The sequence below is a fragment of the Typopeltis vanoorti genome, chromosome 12 (genome assembly GCF_054136105.1).
Source record: "Typopeltis vanoorti isolate ZY-2024b chromosome 12, IOZ_Tvanoo_1.0, whole genome shotgun sequence".
Classification (NCBI taxonomy): domain Eukaryota; kingdom Metazoa; phylum Arthropoda; class Arachnida; order Uropygi; family Thelyphonidae; genus Typopeltis; species Typopeltis vanoorti.
The window spans coordinates 99,314,220-99,341,982 of NC_143560.1; the positions used below are offsets into that span (position 1 = coordinate 99,314,220).

The 27,763-nt window shown below is 36.4% G+C and overlaps 1 protein-coding gene across 1 annotated transcript in view; it reads left to right on the forward strand.

Annotated features, from left to right (window-relative positions):
* Window positions 1-1,041: 1,041 nt before the first annotated feature.
* The window catches only part of UK114 (reactive intermediate imine deaminase A homolog UK114), a 75,589-nt gene continuing 48,867 nt past the window's right edge, over window positions 1,042-27,763 (forward strand). The window contains exons 1-3 of the mRNA XM_090401732.1: window positions 1,042-2,033; window positions 6,647-6,752; window positions 23,158-23,212. Of these exons, the coding sequence (XP_090257858.1) occupies window positions 1,969-2,033; window positions 6,647-6,752; window positions 23,158-23,212 (226 nt within the window). The 5' untranslated portion in view covers window positions 1,042-1,968. The remainder of the gene's footprint in view (window positions 2,034-6,646; window positions 6,753-23,157; window positions 23,213-27,763) is intronic.

Sequence of the window (27,763 nt, forward strand, 5' to 3'; positions counted from 1 at the left end):
TTAAAATAATTAAAAGTGATAAATAAATTTTTAAATACACAAATAAAGTTTTTAGTTGTGTATTATTTTCAGTTATTTATTTTTAATTATTTATTTGTGGGTAATCAGATATCAGGTTGGGGAAACGTGATCTGTTTAAGAGAGTAGATCGCCGAATAACTTTTTATAGAAAAGTAGCTCGCGTAGTAAAAAAGAACACCACTGACATAGGTTGTCAGAAGAGGCCGAGAGTATGGAACACATTTGGCTCCATCTCTTGACCATAAATCGTAACGCTCATATTATTTCCTATAATAGAGATTTTTCGAATCTCGTAATTTCTGGATTTACGAAATAAGGAGTTAAAAGACCCAAAATCACAAGGGGGGGGGGTTGTCCATGCTAAAGTTGACTAATTCGGGAACAGGTCAAAGATAAGCTTCGAAAATGTTGCGGCGACTAGAAGGAAACTTAGTCCAGTCATTCTTGGAGCTGTCCCGTGTTATGATTTCAAATACCGTTTCCACAGGACTCCTGGATTAGATCCCAGAAATTTTACAAGAGTAATAAATGTCCATTAAATTTGGACTGTGAAAAGAAATTTACAAATCGTGTCTTCATTAAAACATTAATTCGAACTCTTCATCGAAGAATAATTAGAGATAAAGAGTTCAAATATTGTATATTGAATGTTCAAGGCAGGGCATAAGACCATATCAGTTAGTATATGCCAATGTTATTATTATTCGTGACACCTCCAAAGAGTCCGAAGAATCATCGCGGGAGGACTCCACCGAACCTCTACTACCAATCATCTACACCAGCGCCATCTACTGCTCACCACTACCACAGCTAGTATTTTCTTGTCGGAAAATTGCGTGTATTCTTTAGGGCCGATTTGTCTGTATGGGGGATGAAAAACCCGAGTTTCCGGGTGTAAAAACTCCTGCTATCTCCGTATGAGATAGCAGGAGTTTTTCTCACCTTCGGCTAACTCGCCTTCGATTGAAAAAGTCCATATAAAGATTCTTCCCGTAATGACGAGACTCGAGCTTATGCCTTTTCCAATTGAAGGGAGCAACGTACCGTCGTTCTTCTAATTGCGCTACGAAGGCGCTATGTTGACCTATAGTTGATGAATTCAATATACTCCAAAAGAAATCAAAGTTGTTATCGAGAGAAATTATTTTCATGAGTGCTAGAATTTAGTTTCAGAAGGATAAAAATCAGAGTTATTTTTGATAATCGGTAGCATTAGCGAAATGATAATATTGTCAACTCTGCAATGAATGCAGGAGTTCCGAGAGTCATGTGAGGCACTGAATCTGCTTTGAGAGCGCAATTTGAATATTTCGGAACCTGTGTGGTTCGTCGCTGATTGTTTGGATCTGAAACCCAGTTACCCATGTGCGGAAGCGTTTGTATCTGCGGTGCTTTCTCACTTATCTGCATATACAGTATATATATATATATATATATATATGAACAATTTGCGAGGATTTGAACTAACTCGTACTTCATGCTCGAAGTGTGGAAAATTTGAATGAAGTAGCAAGTGATGTCACACAAGCTGAATGATATTCTGCTGAATATTCTTTCAATATATATATAAAAAAAAAAACGAAGTATAGTTCAATATCTGTTGTAAAGTTGATCAGAGATGATATAAGATTTTTTATTTTTTTGAATTCAGAATTGGGATGTTTATGTAATGGAAATGGAATATATATATATATATATATATATATATATATTGCAACAGCCACCATAAAAGATAGAAATTCTCCTTTTCAGATTCTACAAACTTTAAGTTTGTCGAAGCGACTATTCTCCTTTATATAACTACAGAACGATGGAGACGCAGCAGGTTATTTTATCTTTGCTGATATTAATTGAAGTAATACGTGTCTTTGAAGTAGCCTTGGAAAAAGTTTTCGTCGTAATCGAGCCGTTTCAGTTTCGCCATTCACTGTTCGTTCACCACTGAAAATGGCAAAACTAGTGAGGCGAATAATTTCAACACATTTCGCTCCTGCCCCTATTGGACCATACAGGTAGTATTTTTATAATATATGGTATATTATATTTTGTTCAGGTTGTTACATCAATTATTGCAGCCACTTAACTGAATAATAGACTTTTGTGTTGGAGGTAAATATTATTATTATTATGTAACACCTCCAGGGAGTCCAAAGACTCGTGTTTTATTATGTTTTTTGTTTTAGTTTTTACTGGAAGTATGTTCATTAGATTATAAATGTTAATGAAGCAGCTAATCATAAATCAACAAAAAGACCTTAATGAGATGTCTAGAATTTTATTTGAGAACAGTCTTCTAAACCCTTTGAATGCAAACACTTCTAATACAAGCCTGCCTTTCCATTTGCAAAGATTATTGATGAGGGAAGTGGTGTTGGGATATTTTTATATTTATACTGGTAGTTCATAGAGTCGAAAGACTCCTCGTAGTAGACCCACAGTATCCATTAACACAATATCTATCATACATCTCCATAAACTTATTCACTGTTTGGGCACTCACAACCACCTCTGTCAATCCATTGCACTCATTCACCACTCTCCAAGTAAAGAACCTAGTCCTCACATCCTTACTAACTGCACTGTTAAAGATCTTTCAAGTGTGACCCTTGTACTGAAAATTTCTTTTGTGTCAATCTTATAGAATCCCTTTAGTAACTTACAAGTTTCTATCATATTCCCCCCCCCCCCTTCTCTTCTGCCTGTCAGCTAACTTTGCAACCAACACACCTTCACTCTGTCCTCATAGGGAACATTACATAGACCTGTCAGAAGCTTAGTCACTTGACTCTGGATGATATACTTTTGCAAAATGATCACTAAGTAACTGAACTATTTCTACTTCTTCTGTCACTTTCCTCCCATCATCACTGAGTAAAGTTATGTTTCCATAAGCATTCTTTCTCATATTTACTATGTAGCAAAAAAAAAAAAAACTTTTGGATTTACTTTGGTCTCTTAACTCATTTTCTCTCAAAATTTAATTTAGCCTTCCTTACCATACTAGTTACCCTTCTTTCTTGCACTTTATATTGTCATGAGCATGCCGATCACGTTTTTGTTGATGTTCTTTCCATAATGCTTTCTTTTTTTTTTTTTGCAGCTCCTGCTTTATATTGCTATTCATACACAGGGCTTTATTGCTCCAATTGCCATTTTGTTTTTATTACAAGAGAAACATTAATGCAAAACAATTACATAATAATATTAGTTAAATATTTGCTCTATGGGGATATTGCACAATAAAACTGTTTTTAAGCTCTTCTAAATTTTAATTATAAGCTATATCTACCTCTATCAATACAGTTGCTATACCAACCAATCTTTCTTGGGTCATTGCTGTTTGCAAATAATTTTTAATAGTTTAAGCTTGGAAAAATTTCTGCACTTGCTATGCTAACAGGAATTGTTAACAATATCCTTAGGGCGGTGGTTATGTTGGAATAAATTTCTGCCAGATTTTGGTTATATATATATATGTGTATGTATGTATGATACAATTTTTGGTTAGGACCACTTTTCTCTTGTATTATTTTTGAGAGAATTTTTAATTCTTCAAATAAATCTATTGCATCTATATCAGATGTAAAATATCTTGTTGCTGTAATATGGCACCTACCGCAATATGACTGAACGAGCACCCTTATTAAGTGGTGATGTGAGGCAAGCTGTCTCTATGCTACATTCTGTCGACAGTACTGCTCATACACTTTATCACTACTTGGTTTATCCTTCTGACCCTGGGTATGAAGTCTGATACTGCACCACATCATAAACAATCCCTTATCACTTTTCATTTACTAATGACATTCATTCCATGTAGCTTCTTATGCCATGGCACTGCTCTAAGTTGACTCCTAAGTTTGTCATTATTACCAGCTTTGTGGCTCCACATAAACCCTTTCTTGACTGAAAATTCCATATGTTGAGCAACCACCAAGGACAAGATTGCATGGTCACTTTCCCCAATTGGAGTTAGAGTTGCTACTATCGATAGATCTTTTGATGCTATTACCAAATCTGGCACTCTCAAACCCCTGATCCTCTCCATCACATGCTATTTCAGGTAATTGTCCCTAACTAATTGTATAAATTCTATTTCCATATAAGTGATTAATGTGAATGCATGTTAAATGCAGTCAATTGACTGCTTAGTGAAGGAAGAGAAGATATTTTTCATGGGAGTTAGCACACGGAGAGAGAAAGAGAGGATTGGAAGGCACACGTGAATGTGCTCATTAATGGGAGAGGCAGTAGGCAAAATCAATGCATGTAATGGAGCAATTTACTAATGCCAGAAGTGGATCGCTTAATGTTGAAGCTGGATAACTGAAAGGAAATCTCCAAAGAACCTATAAGGTAAGTGAAGGGATGACTGATATTTCTGTCTCAGTTGCTTAATTTATCCATTTTCAGCTGTAGCATACACCATTACTAAGCATCCATTTAGATACAGAATGAATGAAAATAGGAATAGCAGTTTGGAATTTAGCTGACCAAATATTCTGTATTGACTGAAATTACACTACATTATGATGAAAGTATGCCACATCATAATTGGATGTCATGCCAACTAAAGTGTCGTTCATTTACGTGGTGTGTGTACATGCGTGCTATTTTTGTCTGAATGGTGCATGTCATGACAAATACTGAAGAATCAGAATTGAAAATAGCTGCTATCACCATAAGAAACAGTGATGAAAAATAATTTTATTTTTTTCTATATAATAAGAGATTATTAAGAGAATAATTGGAGATACTAAATAATATGATTATTCATATATGGATTGTTCAAAGCAGAAAGTAGCTGTAATATGCAATGCTAAATATGAATATAAACTTCCCCAGTAGGAACCAGCTTTAAGTAATGATACATGAAATGCTGGGTATAATGCCAGACTATACTTCCAGTAGTCTGACATGGCTGTTGAAGCATGTTATTACCAATCATCTGATATGTGGATTTATTGATGATTATGAAAGGAATAAGACACAGAAAAATCATGTAGTGCAAACTCCACCCCTCTTTCTCAAAGAGTGGAAGCCTGTGAGTGAAATCCTTCAAGCAAGCCCACAAGCTGAAGCAGGAAGAGGTAGACACTGTGGAGAAACCCACTAATCATTATCCATTTACAATTTTTGTACCTTCTTAAATCTGGAGAATTTCATGAAATTTGCACCAGAGCAGAGTTCAGCAAATCTTAATGCAGTCTGCATCTTTAAAAAAAGTTTCAAAGGTAGATTACATGTTATCTTATTTTTTAAGCTCCTTTCAAAAAGAATATCTGAGTATAAGTAACATATATGCATATAATATGTAGACATATGTTTTGGACAGCTCAAGGAGAGAGAGGGGAGAGTTTAGGGGGGGGGGGATGTGATTGAAATGCAACAAGTTATTGAGAGAAAGTTACCAATGAGGAAATTTTCCAAATTTGTTTATCCATTCCATTTGCTGTATCCTTTGAATATTATTATTATTACCTCAAGACCTCATGCAGCCAAAGACTCATCTGGGAGGTCCTTTTATCACACACACATCTCATCATACTGAGCCTTAAATACACCCAAACTCCTTGCAGATACCACACTCTCAGGCAAGGCATTCCAATAATTCACAACTCTGCACGAAAAAAACCTGCCTCTCACTCTCCTACTCACATCCTCTTTATATAGTTTCCAGGGATGACCTCTGGTTCTCCCCTGATCTCAAGACAAGACATAGAGTAGGAGTACATGAAAGGATGGTGAGGGTGCAGACATTGAATGATTTTTAAGGTGTGGTGTGATTGATTTTGTGGAACCAAGAGTAGACTTGTGAATTTTTGACCCTCCTGATTTTTTTTTTATTTCCATGTGGAGGTCTTGTGAAAATAATATTGCTAAAGAAAGCAATGTTCTATAAATAGTATTGAAAGTATTATGAATCAAATACAACACTACATAAAAAAAAACAACTAAAGCATTTTTTTAATATAAAACACCACATAAAATTTGCATGCAAGTTGTAAATGTATGTGTGACATTCAGTTTTAACAGTGACATAAAAGTGAATCAACACTTTGCTTAAATTATTATTGTTCTGTTAAAACAATTTTTGGTTTCCTTGTATAGAAATGTTTAGGTTACACATGCTTATTGATGCTCACTAGAAAATAGCATCAAAAGTATGATTTATGTGTTTTAAGTTATTGTTTGATTTAAAGAATTGTTTCTTGAAATGAATAATCTGTATGTTATGCTACACAGATATGATCATTATTTTCTTGGGCATCTCTGTGAAGACAAAACCTCAAAGCTCACACTAACCATTATCCACACAGTATCTATCACGCTTCTCCTTGAATTCATTCACCAATAAATTACTGACAGCTGACTCTGGCAACTTATTTCCACCTTGCCACTATTTTCCAAGCAAAGAATTTAGTCGTAACAATTTCCAGGATGATTTCTTGTTCTCGCTCTTAGTGTGTACTAAGTTTTGATAAATCATGTCATCTCATTTTAAAATGAATTCTTTGTAGACAGTCTGGAATATATTTTGTTATGGTATATGTATCCTAAATATTTTATTTTTACAAAATAGCAAAAAATCACAAATAATAAGCTTTATTTATTTTTGTTTAAGCCAAGCTGTTCAAGTAGATCGAACACTGTATATATCTGGGCAAGTAGGCATTGATCCTTGCACGACAAAATTAGTATCTGGAGGTTTGATTAATGAAACAAAACAGGTACTGAAGTTTCATATTAATTAAGAAACAACTTATATAAACTTAATTCAACAACTATATTTAATTATTTAATTTAAACAGAAATCTGCTAGTGTTGGTATCCAGGTATTTTTGTTAATTGTAAAGTTTATTTAAACAAACATCTTGTTTTGATTACACAAGAGAAAAAAATATACATTTTAACTTGCTGCTTAAAGGAAATGTACCTAATCTAAATACTGTTACAACTTGAACAGCACATAAACCATTATCTATCTATAAATCATTTACAGCTTTACGCATATACAAACCACATGTATAACATGCATATAGCAGCAGTCAATTTGAAATGTCTCCCTTTTGACTTCATGCACACTTGAGGTCTGTGAGAATTAGAAGAGGCAGTTAAATGACTCATCATCATCAAATTCCTGAGAAAATGATGGTTAAATGACTCTTCGACGAAAATCTTCTCATCTGTGAAGAGGATATCTCTGTGTCTGTTTTTTCATAACACTGGAGAATTACCTTTTGATTTTATCACCCTCTGCTGCATAAGTTGTGGTGTTAGGAAGTGTCCAGTAGAATGATGATAGGCTCTTACCCCCAGGCCATCAGTTAGTGGTACACGTGACATCATTCTCTGTGAAATGTTTATTTCTCATGACATCACTTTCTGCATTCTCACAAGATTATGGTGAAGACGTTCCTTCATAGCCCTCACAAGCTGCTGCATCCTAATGCAGCATGGTTGACCTGTTAGGCTCTTAACCCCGGGCCATCAGTTAGTGGTACACGTGACATCATTCTCTGTGAAATGTTTTTTTCTCATGACATCACTTTCTGCATTCTCACAAAATTATGGTGGAGACGTTCCTTCATAGTCCTCACAAGCTGTTGCATCCTAATGCAGCATGATTGACCTGTTCTACGGATAAGTTATACAGATACATCTTCTATGTTGTTATAACAGTTAATAGTCTGATATACAAACATCCTACGGATCCTGATTTTTAACATGTCGAAAATAACAGGTGTCTGCATTAAACTTTGTAAAGTGCTATTACAGCTACATAGTTCTCATAATCTCCCTGCATGTTTACTCGTACATCTAGACAACTGTCTGTCCACTAATAAATATACAAATGTTAGCTACTAATGGAATCTAGCTCTGGGCAATTCTCTGGACAGCATGGTGGTATGTGGAAGTTGTGACAGTTATCTCAAGACTGTGTAGTATCAGGGTTGATTGCATATCATCTTCCTGTGGAATGGACTGTAGATTTGAATCCCATTGTGGCATGATGATCCATCAAAGTTTTGACTTGGTAGATGATTAAGAAATCATCTTGCTTATTAGAGATATGGATAATATGAAAAGATCATGTTTGGTCTCCAAAGTTGGGTTCCCAGATCATCTAACCACTATCTCGCACACAACACTGATTTTGATGTGTGTTAGGTCTCTCATTGTCAGTAGTACAAGGCACTTTCTGATATGTTTGAAACATTTAAAATAATGCTGACTTTATTGCCTGCAAGGGATTGTGAATTATTTTGATTTATATGTACATTTCCACGAAATTATCAGTTATGTTTATTGGCATAGAAAGAATCAGCTAATACAAAACATGTAAATAAAAATATATATTTTAGAACAAAAGAAGTTTATGAATGTTCTGCTAAAAAGAGAGACTGCTATGAGGCAGAAAGTTGCATTAAATATAATTTATTCTGGTCTTCCTGAAAAGGAAGAAAGGATTTGTTGCATCCTAGGTGACTGAGATAATGATTTGAATATATGAATTTTAATATGAATTTATTAATAATACCATTATTAATAAACATTTAATTAAGGTTCTGTTTCTGTTACTGAAACCTTCTCATTAATGTTCTCAAAATTAATAAATGCAAGGTCTCATTATTTTAAAGCAAGAACTTTGAAATGTTCCAATTTTTTTGTTAAGTAAAGAAGAATAAAATATCTATTTTTTAACTATATTAAAAATTTTACTTAATTTTGGCTTAAAACATGCTTGCATTTCATGAAATAATTTGCTATGGCAGTTGATAACATTTGATATTGTGAAAGTTGATTAGCGTAATTTGAAAGGAATGCATCCAGTTGTAAACTGCAGCATCTATCGAGCCTTTGTAATATCTTTCGTCTATTGTAACCTTTGTAAACTGAGGTTCTATTTTAATTTCTTTTTTTTTTTTCTTTAACTTCTATATCTCTATTCTTCATTAACCTTATTTAATTCTCATTTGTCTGCGCGGTTAGCCTAGTGGCTGTGCACTTTGCAACCATATGCGGGCAGTAGGGTTTTTCATGCCAGTTTATTTGACGTTTTTCATCCCGCAAGCAGGCAAACCAGTCCCGTGAACACGCACGGATCTACAGCCATAAATACTTAACACCCCCATGAAGGGGCTCAACTCGCCCCAATAGGGATGGGGGAGAAAAAGGGAAGAAACTCCATACGAATAAATAAATACTCATTTAACTTTATTTAATCCTTTCAAGTATTCTATTAACTTTATTCTCTTTGCTCTACCTTCAGTATTCTTTACTTATACTGGAGATCTCTAGAAATTTTTGAATTAACGACTGCACCACTTGTGGTTCTCCTTGTGGTATAAGAATTATCAATACTTCCAGTAAAGTTCGCTTCCTATCCTAAGGCCTTTCTCAATAATATTTTATAGTCGTGGCTAACACTTAACTTTAAGTTGTAGCTATTTGTAGACTCCCCGCTCACAGGATCTCGTTTATTTGGAAACAGTGCATTGCGTAAAAGATCGGGTGGCATGGCACTCTTTGTAAATAAAACAAACATGTTTATTTATACTGAAGCAACTATACAAATTACACAATAATGAAATACTACTTCTTACTCTACTTTAAGTTTCAACACTTTAGAGAAAAACTTCCTTTAGATAATTTACGTAAGCATGCAGCATAATACAAATCATTAAGCAATTTAAAGAGAAAACCATTGGGCCATTTACATTTTAGGAATTATCATGCCTTGTTAACTGTAAATTCCAGCTTTCACTTTATATAAACTTCTCTTTATGCAAACTATTTTCATACTATATATATATATATATATAGTAACTCTATAAACTTATCAGTTCCTCTAAAACAGTCTCTCATAACATAGACAAAATTACATTGAAAACAAACTCGTGTGACTTCTTTATCTGTATAGCGCACTTGCTCACATTTCCTTTACAGATTCCATGGCTTCTTTTCCATATCAGGTCTTGGGCTTTCACTTAGAGATTTCATGAACACTGACATTTCATCGACGAATGGCTGGTAGGACCTGGAGCAGAATTTCCCGGCGTTACAGACTCGGGCAAAGGTCTGACGGGCAAGGCCTCATGCAGATTGTCACACTGACAATGCATTAGGTCCAGTGCCGCTGCTCCCATGGTAATTAATCGACAGCCTAGGGCTGTCCGTCGCAACATCATTCGAACTTGACAAAAGTCATGGATCGACAACACTCTCTCCTCTTTTCCTTGTCTCGATATCGATCCCTTTTTCCATGATGCCTTATATTCAGTTCTCGCATGACCCTGGACGAAGGGTTGAGACCCACCCCCCATTCCCACGCAAACTCTTGACCTTCTCTTAAACACGGATTTCTAGCTCTCCCTGAAGTGCATATTTAATCTCATTAACAGAATGACATACCATGTTAGATGTATGCCGCCCCTTTTAACACTGACCTTGAAGGCGGTATCAGACTGGCAGGTTTCTTTTACATTTTATACTAAATACTATACAAATATATAACATGAATAATTTCCGATTTCTAAGGCATTGCCCTTGAACTTAACATTTTCAGACATCTTCTATTTAAACAATTTAGCATGCTAATTCCTCCGGGTTTTAATACATGAGCTTTTAGTATTATTACATACATACATACATACATACATACATCTTCAAGGCCCACCTTTCCTAATTGGGTTGTGGGGGCAACAGCTGCAAGAGGAACTTCCAATGATCACGATCCTCTTCCACTAAGCTCAGGTGTTCTGGTGGGATTCCCAAACGTGTCTGCCCAAGGGTTTTGGATATAATCTATCCAGCGAGTCCTTGGCCTCCCACCCTCTGGCGTGGCAAAGAGGGCCTGCTGAGAGAGCCTCTCTTGTGGCATTCTGACCAGGTGCCCGTACCAACGTAACTGTGATCTCTTAACACGGAGAAGCAGCGGTTGAGTATCGAGGGTTTCCCGAATTGGAGAGTTTCTAACTCTGTCAAGTCTTGTCAGCCCTGCAACCCCTCGAAGGAACCTCATTTCGGCCGCTTGGATCTGTGTCCGCATTCTTTCGGTCATTACCCAACTCTCATGACCATAGGTGAGGATGGGGACATAGACTGTATTGAAGATAGCCAGCTTTTCCTTCTGGCTTAACTCCCGCTTCAATACTACCGAATGGCCAAGCTCCTGCAATATTGAGCTTGCTAAGCCAATTCGAGTATCTAGCTCTACATCCCACTTTCCATCATTCGTGAATATGGACCCAAGGTATTTAAACTTCTCCACCTGCCTCATTGAGACTCCACTTACATGTAGAGTGCACTGGGATGGTTGTCTTGAGACCACAAATGTTTCAGTTTTGGCCACACTGATCTTCATTCCAGCGTCTGCACAAACTGCTACAAACCTATCTAGGGTCCGCCAGAGGTCATCCATGGAAGAGCTAAGCAGAACTAGTCATCTGCAAAAAAGCAGACATCTAATGCTACATCTTCCAATTCTGACACACTCGCTGCCTAAGCTGTACCTATCAATCCAGTCCATAAATATTATGAAAAGGAGGGGTGACAGAACACACCCTTGGCAGAGTCCAATGGAGACTGTGAAAGGTTCAGACTTTGTGCTGTTTACCTTGACACAAAACTCTGGGCATTCATACAGGGACTTGATGGCAGCTAATAGTTGGCCATCCACTCCATACTGCTGTACTACTTGCCAAAGCTTATCCCGAGGAAACCGGTCATATGCCTTCTCCAAGTCCACAAAACATGTGTAGACTTGGACATATGCCTTCTCCAAGTCCACAAAACATTCTTGCCATATTCCCCAGATTTCTCAAAGACTTGCCTTAAAGTGAAGATTTGGTCAGTTGTGCTTCTACCAGGACGAAAGCCACATTGTTCTTCCTGGAACTTTGACTCAACTGTGCTCCTGCACCGTCTTTCCAAGCACCTAGCATATACTTTCCCAGGCAGGCTGAGCAGAGAGATGCCATGATAGTTGCTGCAATCCTTTTGGTCTCCCTTCTTGAAGACTGCTATTATAATGCCTGTCTGCCATTGCTTTGGCGCTCGCCCAGATATCCAAGCAGCCTGACACACTCGAGTCAGCCGGAGAACACGTCTCAATTTAAGGCTTTTAGCATTTCGGGCCGAATTTCATCATCGGCAGCAGCCTGCACCGATTTTAGAGATGTTATTACTAAATGGACCTCTTCTGCTGTGAGACTAGTCATTGCCCCGATCTGCACCTCTTGGATGTCCACAACTGCTGGGCCACTCGGGTTAAGAAGGCTCTCAAAGTATTCCCTCCATCTGTGGAGGATATCCTTCTCGGTTGTTAAAAGTGCACTATCAGAGGCCTTAATTGCCCTTGCTGTGCATGATTTCCTCCCTTGAAGGCGGCGGATGGTCTGCCAGAATACTTTGTTTGCATTTGCATAGGATGAGTCTAATCTTTCTCCAAAGGATTCCCAAGCCTTCTGCTTTGCTGTCTTTACTACCTCAATAGAAAATTACAATATATTTCTGATTTCTAAGGCATTGCCCTTGAACTTAACATTTTCACTTCACACAATTTAGCATGCTAATTCCTCTGGGTTTTAATACATGGGCTTTTAGTATTATTTACGTAGAAAATTACAAGTTTACTTTTGTGAATTTTAGGTGTGACCCCTGTAAAAGTCGATGCAATAAAAATGGAAAAATTTTCATTGTATCAAATTTTACACAGTTCTGTTATATGCTAGAAAAGTGTGTGAGCTAAATTAGCATCATCACCAAATTCCTGACATGTATATCCTCAAGGGGTGTACAGGATATGATAGTACTACATGAAAAATTTAGATCATTACTAACTTCCTATCTACAATTTTCCTCCAAATCAGCCTGTTACCTGTATTCCAGCATTATCAGATCTTATATTTCTATCTTCTAAGGCACTTTTTACTATATCAATTCACCTAATATCCAGGTCTTTTTCTTGCCAACCCGGCAAAGAACACTTGTTTTGCTAATCTTTCCTCGCCCATTCTGTTTAAGTGACAATACTACCTGAGATTAGCTCTGCTAACGCATTCCTGGATTCTGACAATGTCAAGTTCTTTCCTAATATCCTCGTTTTCAATATGATATTGCCATTGATAATCTGTTCATGCCCCAAATCTTTCTCAGTACTCATATCTGCAGTCTGTAGTCTTTGGTCAAGTGTTTTACTTCTGACCCAGCTTTCAGATCCATAAGTTAAAATTGGTTGGAACACTGTCTTGTATACAGCTAATTTAGCGTTTTGACTAATTTCTCTCTTATTCCATATGAATTTATTCAGTTGACGTCTTATCTTACCAGCTTTGTTGATTCTGTTGTCTATTTCCATATTTAATTTACCATCTTCACTAAAAATCAACTGGAATGGCACAGTTTGTCATCAATTTGCGAAACAGATAGGCCTGCAACATGATATCTTATCACAATACCATTTTCAAAGTCTTTAAGGTCTCTTCTCGCAGCCATTTCACACATTTCAACCATTTCGCAACCATTTTACACAGTTGCAATAACTTGGGAGCATCATATTCCTCCAATTTATACCAGCTGCAAACTTGTGATTCGTTACATAGTATGATGCACCTTGCCCATTGGGATGTTCACTGACTTCTTTCCAAGCTGTGTGTGTGTGTGTGTGTGTGTGTGTGTGTGTATATATATTTTTTTAATTTATTTATTATTATATATATATATTTTTTTTTTTACAGTTACAGATGGGCTGTGCTGTATTATAAGATCAATCTACTTATCAAGTTATATCACCAGGAAAAATTGATATTCATAAAGGATTCATCAAAAAAAAAAAAATGTCTCCAAAAGGATTAGTTAGCTAGCTTAAAAAAAAAAGTTAGAAAATGCTACATCCTCTATTATGGAGTCACTTCTCAGTCATATAATTATTATATGACTGGGTCTATCTTTTCATTGATGAAACCCTAAAAAATGCTGACCGTATTCTGGGAAGTGATTTCTCTGCATTATGGGAAAGTTATACCAACCTTATCACTCTCATTAGGTGAGCAGACTCTGCTTACACTAGGATAAAATACAAATTAAAACAAAATGATAATTATTTAAATTAAGGGGATATTAAATCCCACATTGTTTTAAAACCGAATAGGAAACCCAAAGATCGGAATCAAAGAGTTTCATGGCGATTATAGTAACTATAAATGTATCGGCGACTACTAGTGTAAGCTAAAGCACGTAGTTCAAGTACGTAGTACAAACTAGGGCAACTCATTGCAAAGGTGGAGAAAGTTCTGATCGCTATTCTTAGTATTTTCCACAATGTAAAACTCATCTCCTAGGAAATGTATGATGTTATACATTATGGTGGGAGATCACTACCCAGACTGGTTTCGATTTTTATTGAGATGTCATCAGTGAGTAGCTAGACCAAAGTATAATACTAAGGGTATAGCAAAAAGAACTTATATACTCTGCTATACGAGTTGTCAAAAAGGTGCACCCATAAATTATTTAAAGTAAAGAGCCAATAGGCTTCATTTCGAACTTTCTCCACCTTTGCAACGAGTTGCCCTAGTTTGTACTATGTACTTGAACTACGTGCTTTAGTTTACACTAGTAGTTGCCGATAGGTTTATAGTTACTATATTCGGCATGAAACTCTTTGATTCCGATATTTGAGTTTCTTATTCGGTTTTAAAACAATGTAGGATTTAATATCCTCTTAATTTAAATAATGTTTTACATCACCAAAATGAAGCCTATTGGCTCTTTACTTTAAATAACAAAATTATAATTTTTATTAAGTATAATATGTTAGACAATAATAGAAATGCATGTAGTGAAAATGAATTGAATAAAAGTTAAGAAAGCAATCACACAATTTTAATAAAGAATTAAACATCTAAAACACGATCTTTAATGAAATAATGGATTTCATGAAACAGTTAATTTAGCTAATTTATAAAAATCAGAACTCCATGGTGGACCCCAAAAGTTAAAGAGGCAGTGAAGGAAAAGAAGAACGCATATCAAAAGTTCCTAGCAAATAAATCAGCTTGTACTCTTAGAGAATATAGAGACAAATGTAAGAAAAGAAGGAAAGCTAAACACTGTGTAAAACTAGCTAAACAAGTCGCGGGAAGATTTCAATAAGAACAGAAAATAAATATCAAGAAGATGACAAGATATTCTGGAGGTTGTTGAAGAAGTTCAGAAATGGAGAAAGAGTGCTGTAAAAGGAATTATAAATGGTAAAGGTAACATGAAAACTGGAGAAAAAAGATATCCTTGAAGTATGCTAAATAAAACAATCGGTGACAGCACAGTAGTAAAAAACACTGAATAGGAATGCAATCAGGAATATATATATATATATATATCCATACTTGAAGTAAAAAAAAGCCATCAAAAGCCGAAACATGGAAAGGCAGCTGGAGTAGATGATATTCGACCAGAAATGCTCAAGTATGGAGGTATAAAAGTCTTACAGTGGCTGCACTGCATAGTTCAGAAAGCCTGGACAGAGGGACGAATTCCAGATGATTGGAGCAGAGCTCTCATAGTACCCATATATAAAAAGGGAAATAAAACTGAATGTGAGAATTACAGAGGTATTTCTCTACTGAGTGTTCCTGGATGCAAGTAAACTTGAGAAACAGTTCAGAAGGATTATGGAAGGGAACTTGGTGAATAGAGGCTGTCAGGATCAGATTTTCACTTTACAACAAGTAGTGGAGAAATCATGGGAATATAACAAAGATCTGTATTTAAGTTTTGTAGATCTAGAAAGGTGCCAAGAGAGAAGCTGTTCAAAACATTACAGTAGTATGATGTCAGTGGGGCATTATATCAAGCAATACTTAGTCAGTTAGAATTAAAGGAAGTACAGGAAGATGGTTTAATGTTAAATCTGGTGTCAGACAACGATGTACATTATCCCTTCTATTATTCATGATCTATATGGATTACATTATGAAGGAAAATGGTATTAAATCTGATATCAAAATGTGAGATGTTAATCTCAGCTCTTTACTTTATGCAGATAATGTTATACTTCGAAATAAATCCAGTACAAGTCTGGAAGATTCCCTGACTAAATTGAATAACTATTATAGATATGGTATGAAGGTCGGCAATAACAAGACAATGAAAATAGGCAGAAGCATTGAAAAAATCAACTGCATTGTGAATAAAGAACCTATAGAACAAGTAAAACATTTCAGCTAATTAGGCACAATTTTTAGTGAAGATGATAAATTAAATTGGAAATAGACAACAGAATCAACAAAGCTGGTATTGTGGGAAGTCAACTGAATAAATTTATATGGAATAGGAGAGAAATTAATCAAAACATTAAATTAGCTGTATACAAGATAGTGTTCAAACCAATTTTAACTTATGGATCTGAGAGTTGGGTCAGAAGTAAAACACTTGACCAAAGACTAGACACTGCAGATATGAGAGTCCCGAGAAAGATTCGGGGCATGAACAGATGGCATCAATGGCAATATTATATTAAAATTGAGGATGTCAGGAAATAACTTGACATTGTCAGCATCCAGGAATGCGTTAGCAGAGCTAATCTCAGGTGGTATGGTCACTTAAACAGAATGGGCGAGGAAAGATTAAGCAAAACAAGTGTTCTCTGCCAGGCTGGCAGGAAAATGACCCAGACGAAGACCAAGATATAGATCGATCGATAAGGTAAAAAAGTGCCTTAGACAATAGAAATATAAGATCTGATAATGTTAGTCTTGACAAGTAACAAACTGATTTGGAGGAAAATTGTAGATAGTAAGTTAGTAATGATGTAAATTTTTCATGTAGTACTATCATATCCTGTACACCCCTTGAGGGTATGGCAGGAATTTGATGATGATGAAATCCCAAGCTGCCAGCCCATCCTTGTTCATTCAGTATCCAGGTGGATACCCAACAGTAGCTTTGCTCTTTTCTCAAAATTTTCACAAAATATTTTTGTATGTCTGACAATCATTTTCTACTCTGCTATTTAGATCCCCAACAAGGACTAACTTTTCCTTTTTCATTATGTCAGTTGCTTTCTCTAAAGCCTCAAAAAATTCCTCCACTTCTACCTTTGTAGAACCTTCTGTGGGACCATAGGCACAAATAAGTCTCATTGTCCAGTTCCCCATTCTGACTCAAGTAGAGTCCATATCACTCTACTTGAGTCTGCCTGCCATTCAAGAAGATTAGCCTCATATTTAGTGTTGAATACTATGGCTACTCCTACTTTTCCTTGATTGTCATTGCCTGAGTATAACATTTTGTATTTATTGCTCAGAAAGATCTCGCCAGTTTTTGTCTTTTTTGTTTTATACACCCCTGTTATCTTGATCTGGTACTTATCTAATTTCTCAGCTAGCTTCATTTCTTTGTCATTGAGGCTTCTTATGTTGATAATACTGATCTTTAACTCTGGTGATGTTGAGTTGGGGTGTGTTTTCAGATTTGTTCCAGTAGCTGACTTTTCGCTGTTTGCCCTGGTTTCCTGGCAAAAACAACTGGGGGCCTTGTTTAACTGGGTGATGCCCCACTCGGCATGAAATTCTGTTATGTTGTACCATCATTTTGTATTTTGGTTTAAGGCAATAAGAATACAATTTGGTCGGCTATATCCCAAATTGCCAGCCCATCCTCATTCGTTCAGTATCCAGGTAGATACCTAACAGGGTGCACCACGAGAAGATGTGGATTGGACTTTAGGTCAGCAGCCCTGGTTTGTTCTCCGCATTCCTTTAGAGGCTATGTGGAGGTCTCCTCTTAGTTGTACAGCTTTGACCCTTAAGCACCCCAGTTTGGGATTTAGCCTGGTTAAACAAGGCCCCCCCCATTGTTTTCACCAGGGAAGCTGGATGAACAGTGAACAGTCAGCTACTGGAACAAACCCCAACTCAACATCAGCAGAGAGTAATGTTGGCATCATCAACATAAGCAGCATCAATGGAAAAGAAATGAAACTATCAGAATTGGATAAGTACAAAATCGACATAATAGGTGTTACTGAAAGAAAGAAGACAAAAACAGGCAAGATCTTTCTGAGCAACAAATACAAGATATTATATTCAGGAAATAGCAATCAAGGTAAAGGAGTAGCTATTAATATTATTAAAAACTAAATATGAGGATAATCTTCTTGATTGGCAAGCAATATCAAGTAGATATTGCTTTGCCAATCAAGTTCTGATATTAGCCCAAATCAAGAGTGATTTGGGCTAATATCAGAATGGGGAACTGAACAATGAGACTTATTTATGCTTATGGTCCCACAGAAGGTTCTACTAAGGAAGAAGTGGAGGAATTTTTCAAGGCATTAGAGAAGGCAGCTGACAACAAAAAAAAGAAAAGTTGGGCTTTGTTGGAGATCTAAACAGTAGATTAGGAAATGATTACCAGACATATAAGAATATTTTGGGAAAATTTGGAGAAAAGAGCAAAGCTAATAATAATGATTAGTACTTGCTAGATTTCTGCTCAGGACTATGTTGGAACATGGTGTTATTACTGACACCATGTTCCAGCATAAAAATGTGCACAAATTCACATGGAGAGAGTGAGATGCGAGGAATAAGAAAAGTCTCGTTGACTATAAAGTTATTGTTGACAGGAATGTTTTCCCATTGGTTCAGGACACGGGTATACAGAGGATTTGAATTAGGAAGTGAGTGTTGAGCAGGATAAAATTGAACTTCATATTGAAAACAAGGTTGTTAAATGAACAGCTATTGGATGTGAACTGTAGACTCAAATACACAAACATTATTTAAGAGAAAGTGAAAGAGTTTGAAAACAAGAGCCAAACCTTGGAAATTCATTGGCAAACCTTAAAGAAAACTTTGATTCAGCCAGAGAGGCATGTGGTGTAGTTATTTATTTATTTAGCATATCACATATTGTACATCATAAAGCATAAACTTTATGACAAACATTTAAAAGTTTACAAGTTAACATCTAGATTACAAATAAAATCAGTTGATTCCTGGGTTGCAAGCAGGAAGTCACTAAAATTTCCTTTATAGACTCTTAAGGACAATCTTATCCATTTGTGAAAAGCATGGGCACATCTACCATGTACTGTTCCGATTCCATTGAGAGATGTGTCCATGCTTATCACAAATGGGTAAGATGTATTAATTCAAAACAAGGGCATTTCTCTGTGATACATGGCAATGTGGCACTCTGTTGGTGAATCTTCAAACCACCTTGCTGACCAGGCATCGTTCATGCAGAAGTTGTTTGCCAGAAGCACCTCTGCAGTTCTTAGTGGACGATTTCTAGAACGAAGTTTGTTGATATTTAAGTTTTCAAGGTCAGAGTGGATAGGGAGTTGTTGATTGGACACGATCTACTTTATTCTTGAAGAAGTACATTTGATTTGCTTAGGTTTGGCAGTGCAATATGGCTCAGAATTGGGAGCCAATAAATAGCAGTATTTAATCGTGCGAGTTTCACATGGACATTATTCATCCAACCTGGAGCAAAGTAGACAATGCCAAGGGCTGAGCACTTCAATGTGTTAGCTATAGCACTCCAAGAGGTGTCACAGAGATTTTGTATTATATTATTTCTTGTTTTCAGATTTTCAGCTGTTTTAGACAGGTGAATTTTGTACGATAGCGTCCTGTCAAGAATGACTCCAAGATATTTAGGGTACTGCTAATAGTTATCTTCAAGATAGACTTCTAAAGGTCTATTTACTAGTTTGTTGTTAAGGTGAAAGAATGAGGTTTCTGTTTTGGTTACACTAGTCTTGAGTTTGCAAAAATATTTTCAGAGGGAATTCTCATTAGTAGTTAGGATTTCTTCCTTCATTTCGACAGATTTATGTCAAGCTGCGTATCCCAGTCATCAGCATATCCAAACTTTTTGGAGTGTGTATTGGGCATATCTGCCACATATAAGGAAAATAAGAGTGAAGCTAGCAGCAAGCCTTGTGGCAGGCCATTGTTTAGCTTCCTTTGCTTACTGATATAATTTCCCATAATAACTTAGAGTGATCTGTAGGTAAGCATGTTTTCTATAAGATGAATAGTGATCTGTCAATCTCGTTACATGTGAGCATTCGTTTCAGCATTGCAATTATCTTTTGAGTTGTATTTGCAATCTGTACTACATGGCTCCTGAACTTAAACTTCCTATCTATTAACACTCCAAGATCCCTAGCCTCATCAGTTTCTTCAAGCATGATCCCACCAATATAATACGACATTAGATATCTAATCAAGCTGAAGTGAATGACTTTACATTTACTGATATTGAACTGACATCCGTTTTCTCATGCCCACAATTCCAGCCTATTCAAATCATTCTGCAAGTATTGCATGTCAGCAGCATTCCTGATTACCATACCTATCTTTGCATCATAATAAAATAGCTGTATGTCGCTTGTCAAATCCTTCCTAATATCATTAATGTACAGATTGGATGACAGTGGACCAAGCACTGATCATTGTGGTACACCACTGGTTACCTTAAATCTTTCAGACTCATATTTCCTGTGTACCACTTTTTGATATTTGTCAGTCAGTCATCCTCTTAACCATGCTAAGATTCTATAATCCAAACCATATTCTCCAATTTATGCAACAGTCCACCATGCTGTATGCTGTCAAAAGTCTTAGTAAAATCCAAAAGTATCATGGGGTATCTATTCCCTATGTCTAGTTCAATGGTAACATTGTTACAGAATGTGAATAAGATGCTAAAACATGATCTTCCCTTAGTAAACTCATGTTGCTTGTTGCAAAGTAGAGATTTACTGTCGACCCATTTCTGAATGCGAGTCCTAACCAATTTTTCCAAAATCTTCACCACCACTCCTGGTATACTGATTGGTCAATTGTTGGATGCATCAGTCTTTGCACCTTGTGCAATGGAATTACCATACATTCTTTCCGTTCATTATAATATGATATGTCATTGGAAATGTCATCATGCCGAATTGCCTAACTTCATGCTTACTAACATTGAACTGATAGTAATTATCAAAGGCCACAGTTCATCCTATTAAAGTCATTTTATAGCTATTGTATATCACTATCATCCCTGATTGTCCTGGTTATCTTTACATCATCAGCAGGCAGTTAAATATCTCCTGTCGGATCCTTCCAAATATCATTAAGGTACAGATTGAACAACAATGTTCCAAGGACTGATTCCTGGGGTAGCTATCTGGTCATTTTAAATCTCTTTCCTCCCCCCCCTCTCTGCACATGCCACTTTCTCTTACCTGTTTGTCAGCCAGCTGCTTATCCAAGTCAATAGTTTTTATTCCAATCTAATATTTATCAGTATTATAGTGTATCCATTCCCTTTGCCCAATTCAATGGTAGCATTATTATAAAATATGTGAACATTGTTAAAAAACACATGACTTCCCTTTTGTAAACCCATGCTGTTCTTTGCAAAGAATATGTAAGTGCTTACCAGCATTTCCAAAATCTTCACCACCACTCAGAGATATTGATGGGTTGTTAATTAGATACTTATTATTATTAATTAGTCACTTTGGTTTTAGCACCACCCTTGTGCAATGGAACTGGCTTGTATTCTTTCCGTTCCTGTGGTATCTTTCTTGAGCTGATCAGCTGAACATTCTTTTAGCATATGTGCTGATATTCCATCTATTCCTATTTCTAAATTCTAATCCAGGTTATGCAACAGTTCTTGAACATTCTACTCATGCATGTTTATCTCTTCAACCAATGTGGTGGTGGTATTGTGTGCCATGTTACATATGCCTAGTTGATAGATCTTAGCAAAATGTGAGCACTCATTAATTGAATAATCTCATCTGCTTCTAATACAAAGGTACCATCTGCATGAACTTAAGTTATTCTTCCACATTCATTTTTTTCTTTTACTGGCAACATAACAATAAAATTCTTTTGGGTTGCTATTAGCCTGCACAGTCAATTTCTTTTCATACTCTGATTTAGTTTATTCCTTCTCACTCTTATTTCTTCTACATCATCTTATAGATCCCTTGTTTAATATGGTTGTACATCCATTTTACTCATATTCTATTTGTTCCTCAAACTCTAGGGACGCATTCAGATACTGTCTCATTAAACATCTCCTTCAAAGATCCCAATGCATTGATGATATCTTTCTCATTCAGTAAGTGATACCATGGACTAGTTAGTATTTTTGTAGTTTAGTATGTAACATGTCCTAATTAGAACATCCATAATACTATCTACTTAGGACTCTGTATGTGTATGGTATGATCACCTTCACTAACTGGTAGCACAAAAGTCATATTCTTAACTGAGACTGATTCTGACAATTGTGATCAAATATCACACTCTTTGAACTTGAGTTCCTTCTTTCATATGCAGCTTGAGAAAGTTATATCTCAAGAGCTCAGTAAATTCTCCTTCATTCTTATGAGATTTCTCTTCTACCCAGTCACTGTTCAGATAATTTAAGTCACCCATGATGATTACATGTTTAGTACCATCTAGATAATTTTGTATTCATTTCTTCTCCACAGCTGAACTGCAAGGTCTGTACAAACATAGGATTTCATCTAGTTAGCCTTAACTTCATAACAGATAGTCTCAAATTCACTGCTCCTTATTACTTTCATGAGTTCCTATGCTAACTATTGAAATCAGCAGATATTAGTGATATCCCCCTCCCCACCACCACCACCTATTCTGTCTTCCTAAAATGAGATTAAACCTATTGGATTAAAAAGAAAACTTTTTTTTGAAAAGATTTTTTGGCAGTTTATGGCAAAATATGTGAGGGAGGGGGTTTGGAAAGTTCTGATGAACAGGTAGAACAAAAATGATTTTAAAGCAGCCTGATATAGCCACAAGAGAAAATAGACTAGTAGCAGAGTTATGAAGGTAACTTATGTTCTTTTATTTGTATATCCTTGTATGTTCTTTCTTGTGGTTATATCAGTTGCTTTAATATCATTTTTGTTCTAGGTGTTTATCAGAACTTTCCAGATTAACTTCATATTTGGTAATTAGAAATGCAGTATTTATAAAATATTTCCAGTATTCTTATTTCATTAATGCAGATTTTACTCATTTATCAGACTGTAAGCTACAATATCTCTTATATTTTATTTCATAGTTAGTTTTTCTCTTGTAGGCACTGGAAAACATAGGGAAAATTTTGGAAGCTGCTGGTGCCAGTTACAGCAGTGGTAAGTTTTAATGAAGTTGATTAATATGCAGCATTATTTTAATACAAGGATGGATGGAAATAATTTCTGACTCAAGTGGAGGGGAGTAATTTTGTTATGAATATTATTATTATTCTGGCCAACTCCAAGGAGTCGACAGACTTATTGAAGGAGGCCCTAACATCATGTCAAGAACAACTATTCGGCATTCACACAGTATCTATCATACCTTGCCTTGAACTCATTCACAGTCATAGCACCCACCACAGATTCTGGCAACTTATTCCATTCATTCACCACTCTCCAAGTAAAAAACCTAGCTCTAACACCCTTGTTAACCACATTCCTGCCCAGCTTCCATGCATGGCCCCTAGTCCTCCCACCACCAGTCCTATTTTCAAAAATATCTTCTGGATTAATCTTATAGTAACCCCTCAGTAATTTGAATGTCTCAATCATGTCACCTCCTTTTCCGCCTATCGACCAATTTTTGCAACCCACAAATAATCAACCTATTCTCATAAGGTTCATTCCACAGACCTGCTATCATCTTGGTCACTCGTCTCTGGATCCTCTCCACCTCCTCCCCATTTAGAAGAAACCCTGGCGCCCATATCTGGGAACAGTAGTCTAGATGGGGTCTTATCAAGGCTCAATACAGAGGAACAATAACCTGTTTGTCTCTGCATGTTAAAGTATTCTTCAGAAGCCAAGTGATTTGATGAGCTGATTTAGCCACTTTTGCAAAGTGACCCCTAAACTTCAATTCTCTACCCACCAACACTCCCAAATCCCTGGCCTCATCAATCTCCTGGAGTACGGTTCCATCAATGTGATATACTGCTGCTATTCTTTTCATCCCAAAATGCATAACCTTACACTTCATCATCATCAAATTCCTGCCATATACTCGAGGGGTGTACAGGATATGACAGCACTACATGAAAAAATTATATCATTACTAATTTCCTATCTACAATTTTCCTCCAAATCAGTCTGTTACTTGTCAAGACTCCAACATTATCAGATCTTATATTTCTATCGTCTAAGGCACTTTGTACCTTATCAATCCACCTATATCTCGGTCTTCCTCTGGGTCGTTTTCCTGCCAAGCTGGCAGAGAACATTTGTTTTGCTAATCTTTCCTCTCCCATTCTATTTAAGTGACCATACCACCTGAGATTAGCTCTGCTAACACATTCCTGGATGCTGACAATGTCAAGTTCTTTCCTAATATCCTCATTTTTAATATGATATTGCCATTGATGAAATCTGTTCACGCCTCTAATCTTTCTCAGGACTCTCATATCTGCGGTCTCTAGTCTTTGGTCAAGTGTTTTACTTCTGACCCAGCTCTCAGATCCATAAGTTAAAACTGGTTTGAACACTGTCTTGTATACAGCTAATTTAGTGTTCCGACTAATTTCTCTCTTATTCCATATGAATTTATTCAATTGACTTTCCACCATACCAGCTTTGCTGATTCTGTTGTCTATTTCTATATTTAATTTACCATCTTCAGTAAAAATTTTGCCTAAGTAGCTGAAATGTTTTACTTGTTCCACAGGTTCTCCATTCACAACACAGTAGATATTTTCAATGATTCTGCCTATTTTCATTGTCTTTGTCTTTTTATTGCTGACCTTCATACCATATCTATTACAACAGCTATTCAATTTAGTCAGAGAATCTTGCAGACTTGTAGCAGATTTATTTAGAAGTATAACATCATCCGCATAAAGCAAAGAGCTGACATTAACATCTCCAATTTTGATATCAGGTTTAAAACCACTTTCCTTCATAATGTGAACCATATAGATAATGAATAACAGAGGGGATAATATACATTCTTGTCTCACACCAGATTTAACATTAAACCATCTTCCTGTACTTCCTTCAATTCTAACTGCTGACATACAACTCAAATAAAGACTAAGTATTGCTTGATATAATGCCCCATTGACACCATATAACTACAGCGTATTGAATAGCTTCTCTCTTGGCACCTTGGCATATGCCTTTTCCAAATCGACAAAACTTAAATACAGATCTTTGTTATATTCCCATGCTTTCTCGACTATTTGTCGTAAAGTGAAGATTTGATCCTGACAGCCTCTATTTGGCCCGAATCCAGCTTGTTCTTCACCAAGCTTTTCTTCCACAATTCTTCTTAACCTTTTCTCAAGTATACTTGCATAAATCTTACCAGGAACACTCAGTAGGGAAATACCTCTGTAATTCTCACATTCAGTTTTATTTCCCTTTTTATATATGGGTACTATGAGAGCTCTACTCCAATCATCGGGAATTCGTCCCTCTGTCCAGGCTTTCTGAACTATGCAGTGCAGCCACTGTAAGACTCTTATACCACCATACTTCAGCATTTCTGGTCAAATATCATCTACTCCTGCTGCCTTTCCACATTTCAAGCCTTTGATGGCTTTTTCTATTTCAAGTATGGATATGTATTCCTGACTGCATGGCTGGTCAGTGTTTTTTATCACTGTGCTGTCGTCACTGCTTGTTTCATTTAGCAGTTTTTCAAAGTAATTACTCCATACTTCAAGGATATCTTTTTCTCTTGTTTTCATGTCACCTTTATCATCTCTAACTCCTTTTACAGCACTCTTTCCTCCATTCCTAAACTTCTTCAACAACCTCCAGAATATTTTGTCACCTTCTTGATATTTATTTTCTATATTCTTGCCAAAGTCCTCCCATGACTTTTGTTTAGCTAGATTTACACACTGTTTAGCTTTCTTCAAATTTGTCTCTGTATTCTGTAAGAGTAAAAGCTGACTTATTTGCCAGAAACTTTTGATATGCTTTCTTCTTTTCCTTCACTGCCTCTTTAACTTCCTGTGTCCACCAGGGAGTTCTGATTTTTTTATCCTTGCACACAACCTCACCACATGCCTCTCTGGCAGAATCAATCAATGTTTTCTTCAGAGCTTGCCACTGAATCTCCAAGGTTTGATTCCTGTTTTCAAACTCCTTCATTTTCTTTTCAATAATCTTTCTGTATTTTAATCTACAGTTCACATCTGAGAGCTGCTCAACTTTTATTCGCTTTAAAACTTTCTTACATGTTATTCTTTTCAATATGAAATTTAATTTTATCCTGCTCAAGATTAAATAGTGATCACTTCCAATTTCAAATCCTCTGTACACTCTGGTGTCCTGCACCAGGGAGAAAACATCACTATCAACAATAACATAGTCAATGAGACTTTTCTTATTCCTAGCCTCTTCTCTCCATGTGAATTTGTGCACATTTTATGTTGGAACATGGTGTTAGTAATAACCAGTCCATGTCCTGAGCAGAAATCCAACAAATATTTGCCATTATTATTAGCTTTGCCCTTTTCTCCAAATTTTCCCAAAATATTTTTGTATGTCTCACAATCATTTCCTACTCTGCTATTTAGATCCCCAACAAGGACCAACTTTTCCTTTTTCATTGTGTCAGTTGCTTTTTCTAAAGCGTCAAAAAATTCCTCCACTTCTACCTTAGTAGAACCTTCTGTATAATCATAGGCACAAATAAGTCTCATTGTCTAGTTCCCCATTCTCATATTTGCCCATATTACTCTACTTGAGACTGACTGCCATTCAAGAAGATTAGCTTCGTATTTTGTGTTGAATACTATGGCTACTCCTTCTTTTCCTTGATTGTCATTGCCTGAATATAACATTTTGTATTTATTGCTCAGAAAGATCTCGCCAGTTTTGGTCTTTTTTGTTTCAGTCACCCCTATTATGTCGATCTGGTACTTATCTAATTCCTCAGCTAGCTCCATTTATTTGCCATTCATGCTTCTTACATTGATAGTACCGATCTTTAACTCTGGTGATGTTGAGTTGGGGTTTGTTTTCAGATTTGTTCCAGTAGCTGACTTTTCGCTGTTCACCTTGGTTCCCTGGCGAAAACAACAGGGGCCTAGTTTAACCGGGCGATGCCCCAGCCGGCATGAAATTTTGTCATGTTGTACCATCATTTTTTATTTTGGTTTAACCAATAAGAATACAATTTGGTCAGCTAAATCCCAAATTGCCAGCCCATCCTCGTTTGCTGAGTATCAAAGTAGATACCCAACAGGGTGCACCACGAGAAGGTGAGGATTGGACATTAGGTCAGAAGCCCTGGTCGGTTCTCTGCATTCTTTTAAAGGCTATGTGGAGGTCTCCTCTCAGTTATACAGCTTTGACCCTTAAGCACCCCAACCTTGCAAGCATTCTTGCATTTGTCTCTATATTCTCTAAGAGCAAAAGCTGACTTATTTGACTGGAACTTTTGATATGCTTTCTTCTTTTCCTTCACTGCCTCTATAACTTCCTGTGTCCACCAGGGAGTTCTGATTTTTTTATCGTTGCAGACAACCTCACCACATGCCTCTCTGGCAGAATCAATCAATGTTTTCTTCAGAGCTTGCCACTGAATCTCCAAGGTTTGATTCCTGTTCTCAAACTGTTTCATTTTTCCTTCAATAATCTTTGTGTATTTTAGTCTACAGTTCACATCTGAGAGCTGCTCAACTTTTATTCGCTTTAAAACTTTCTTACATGTTATTC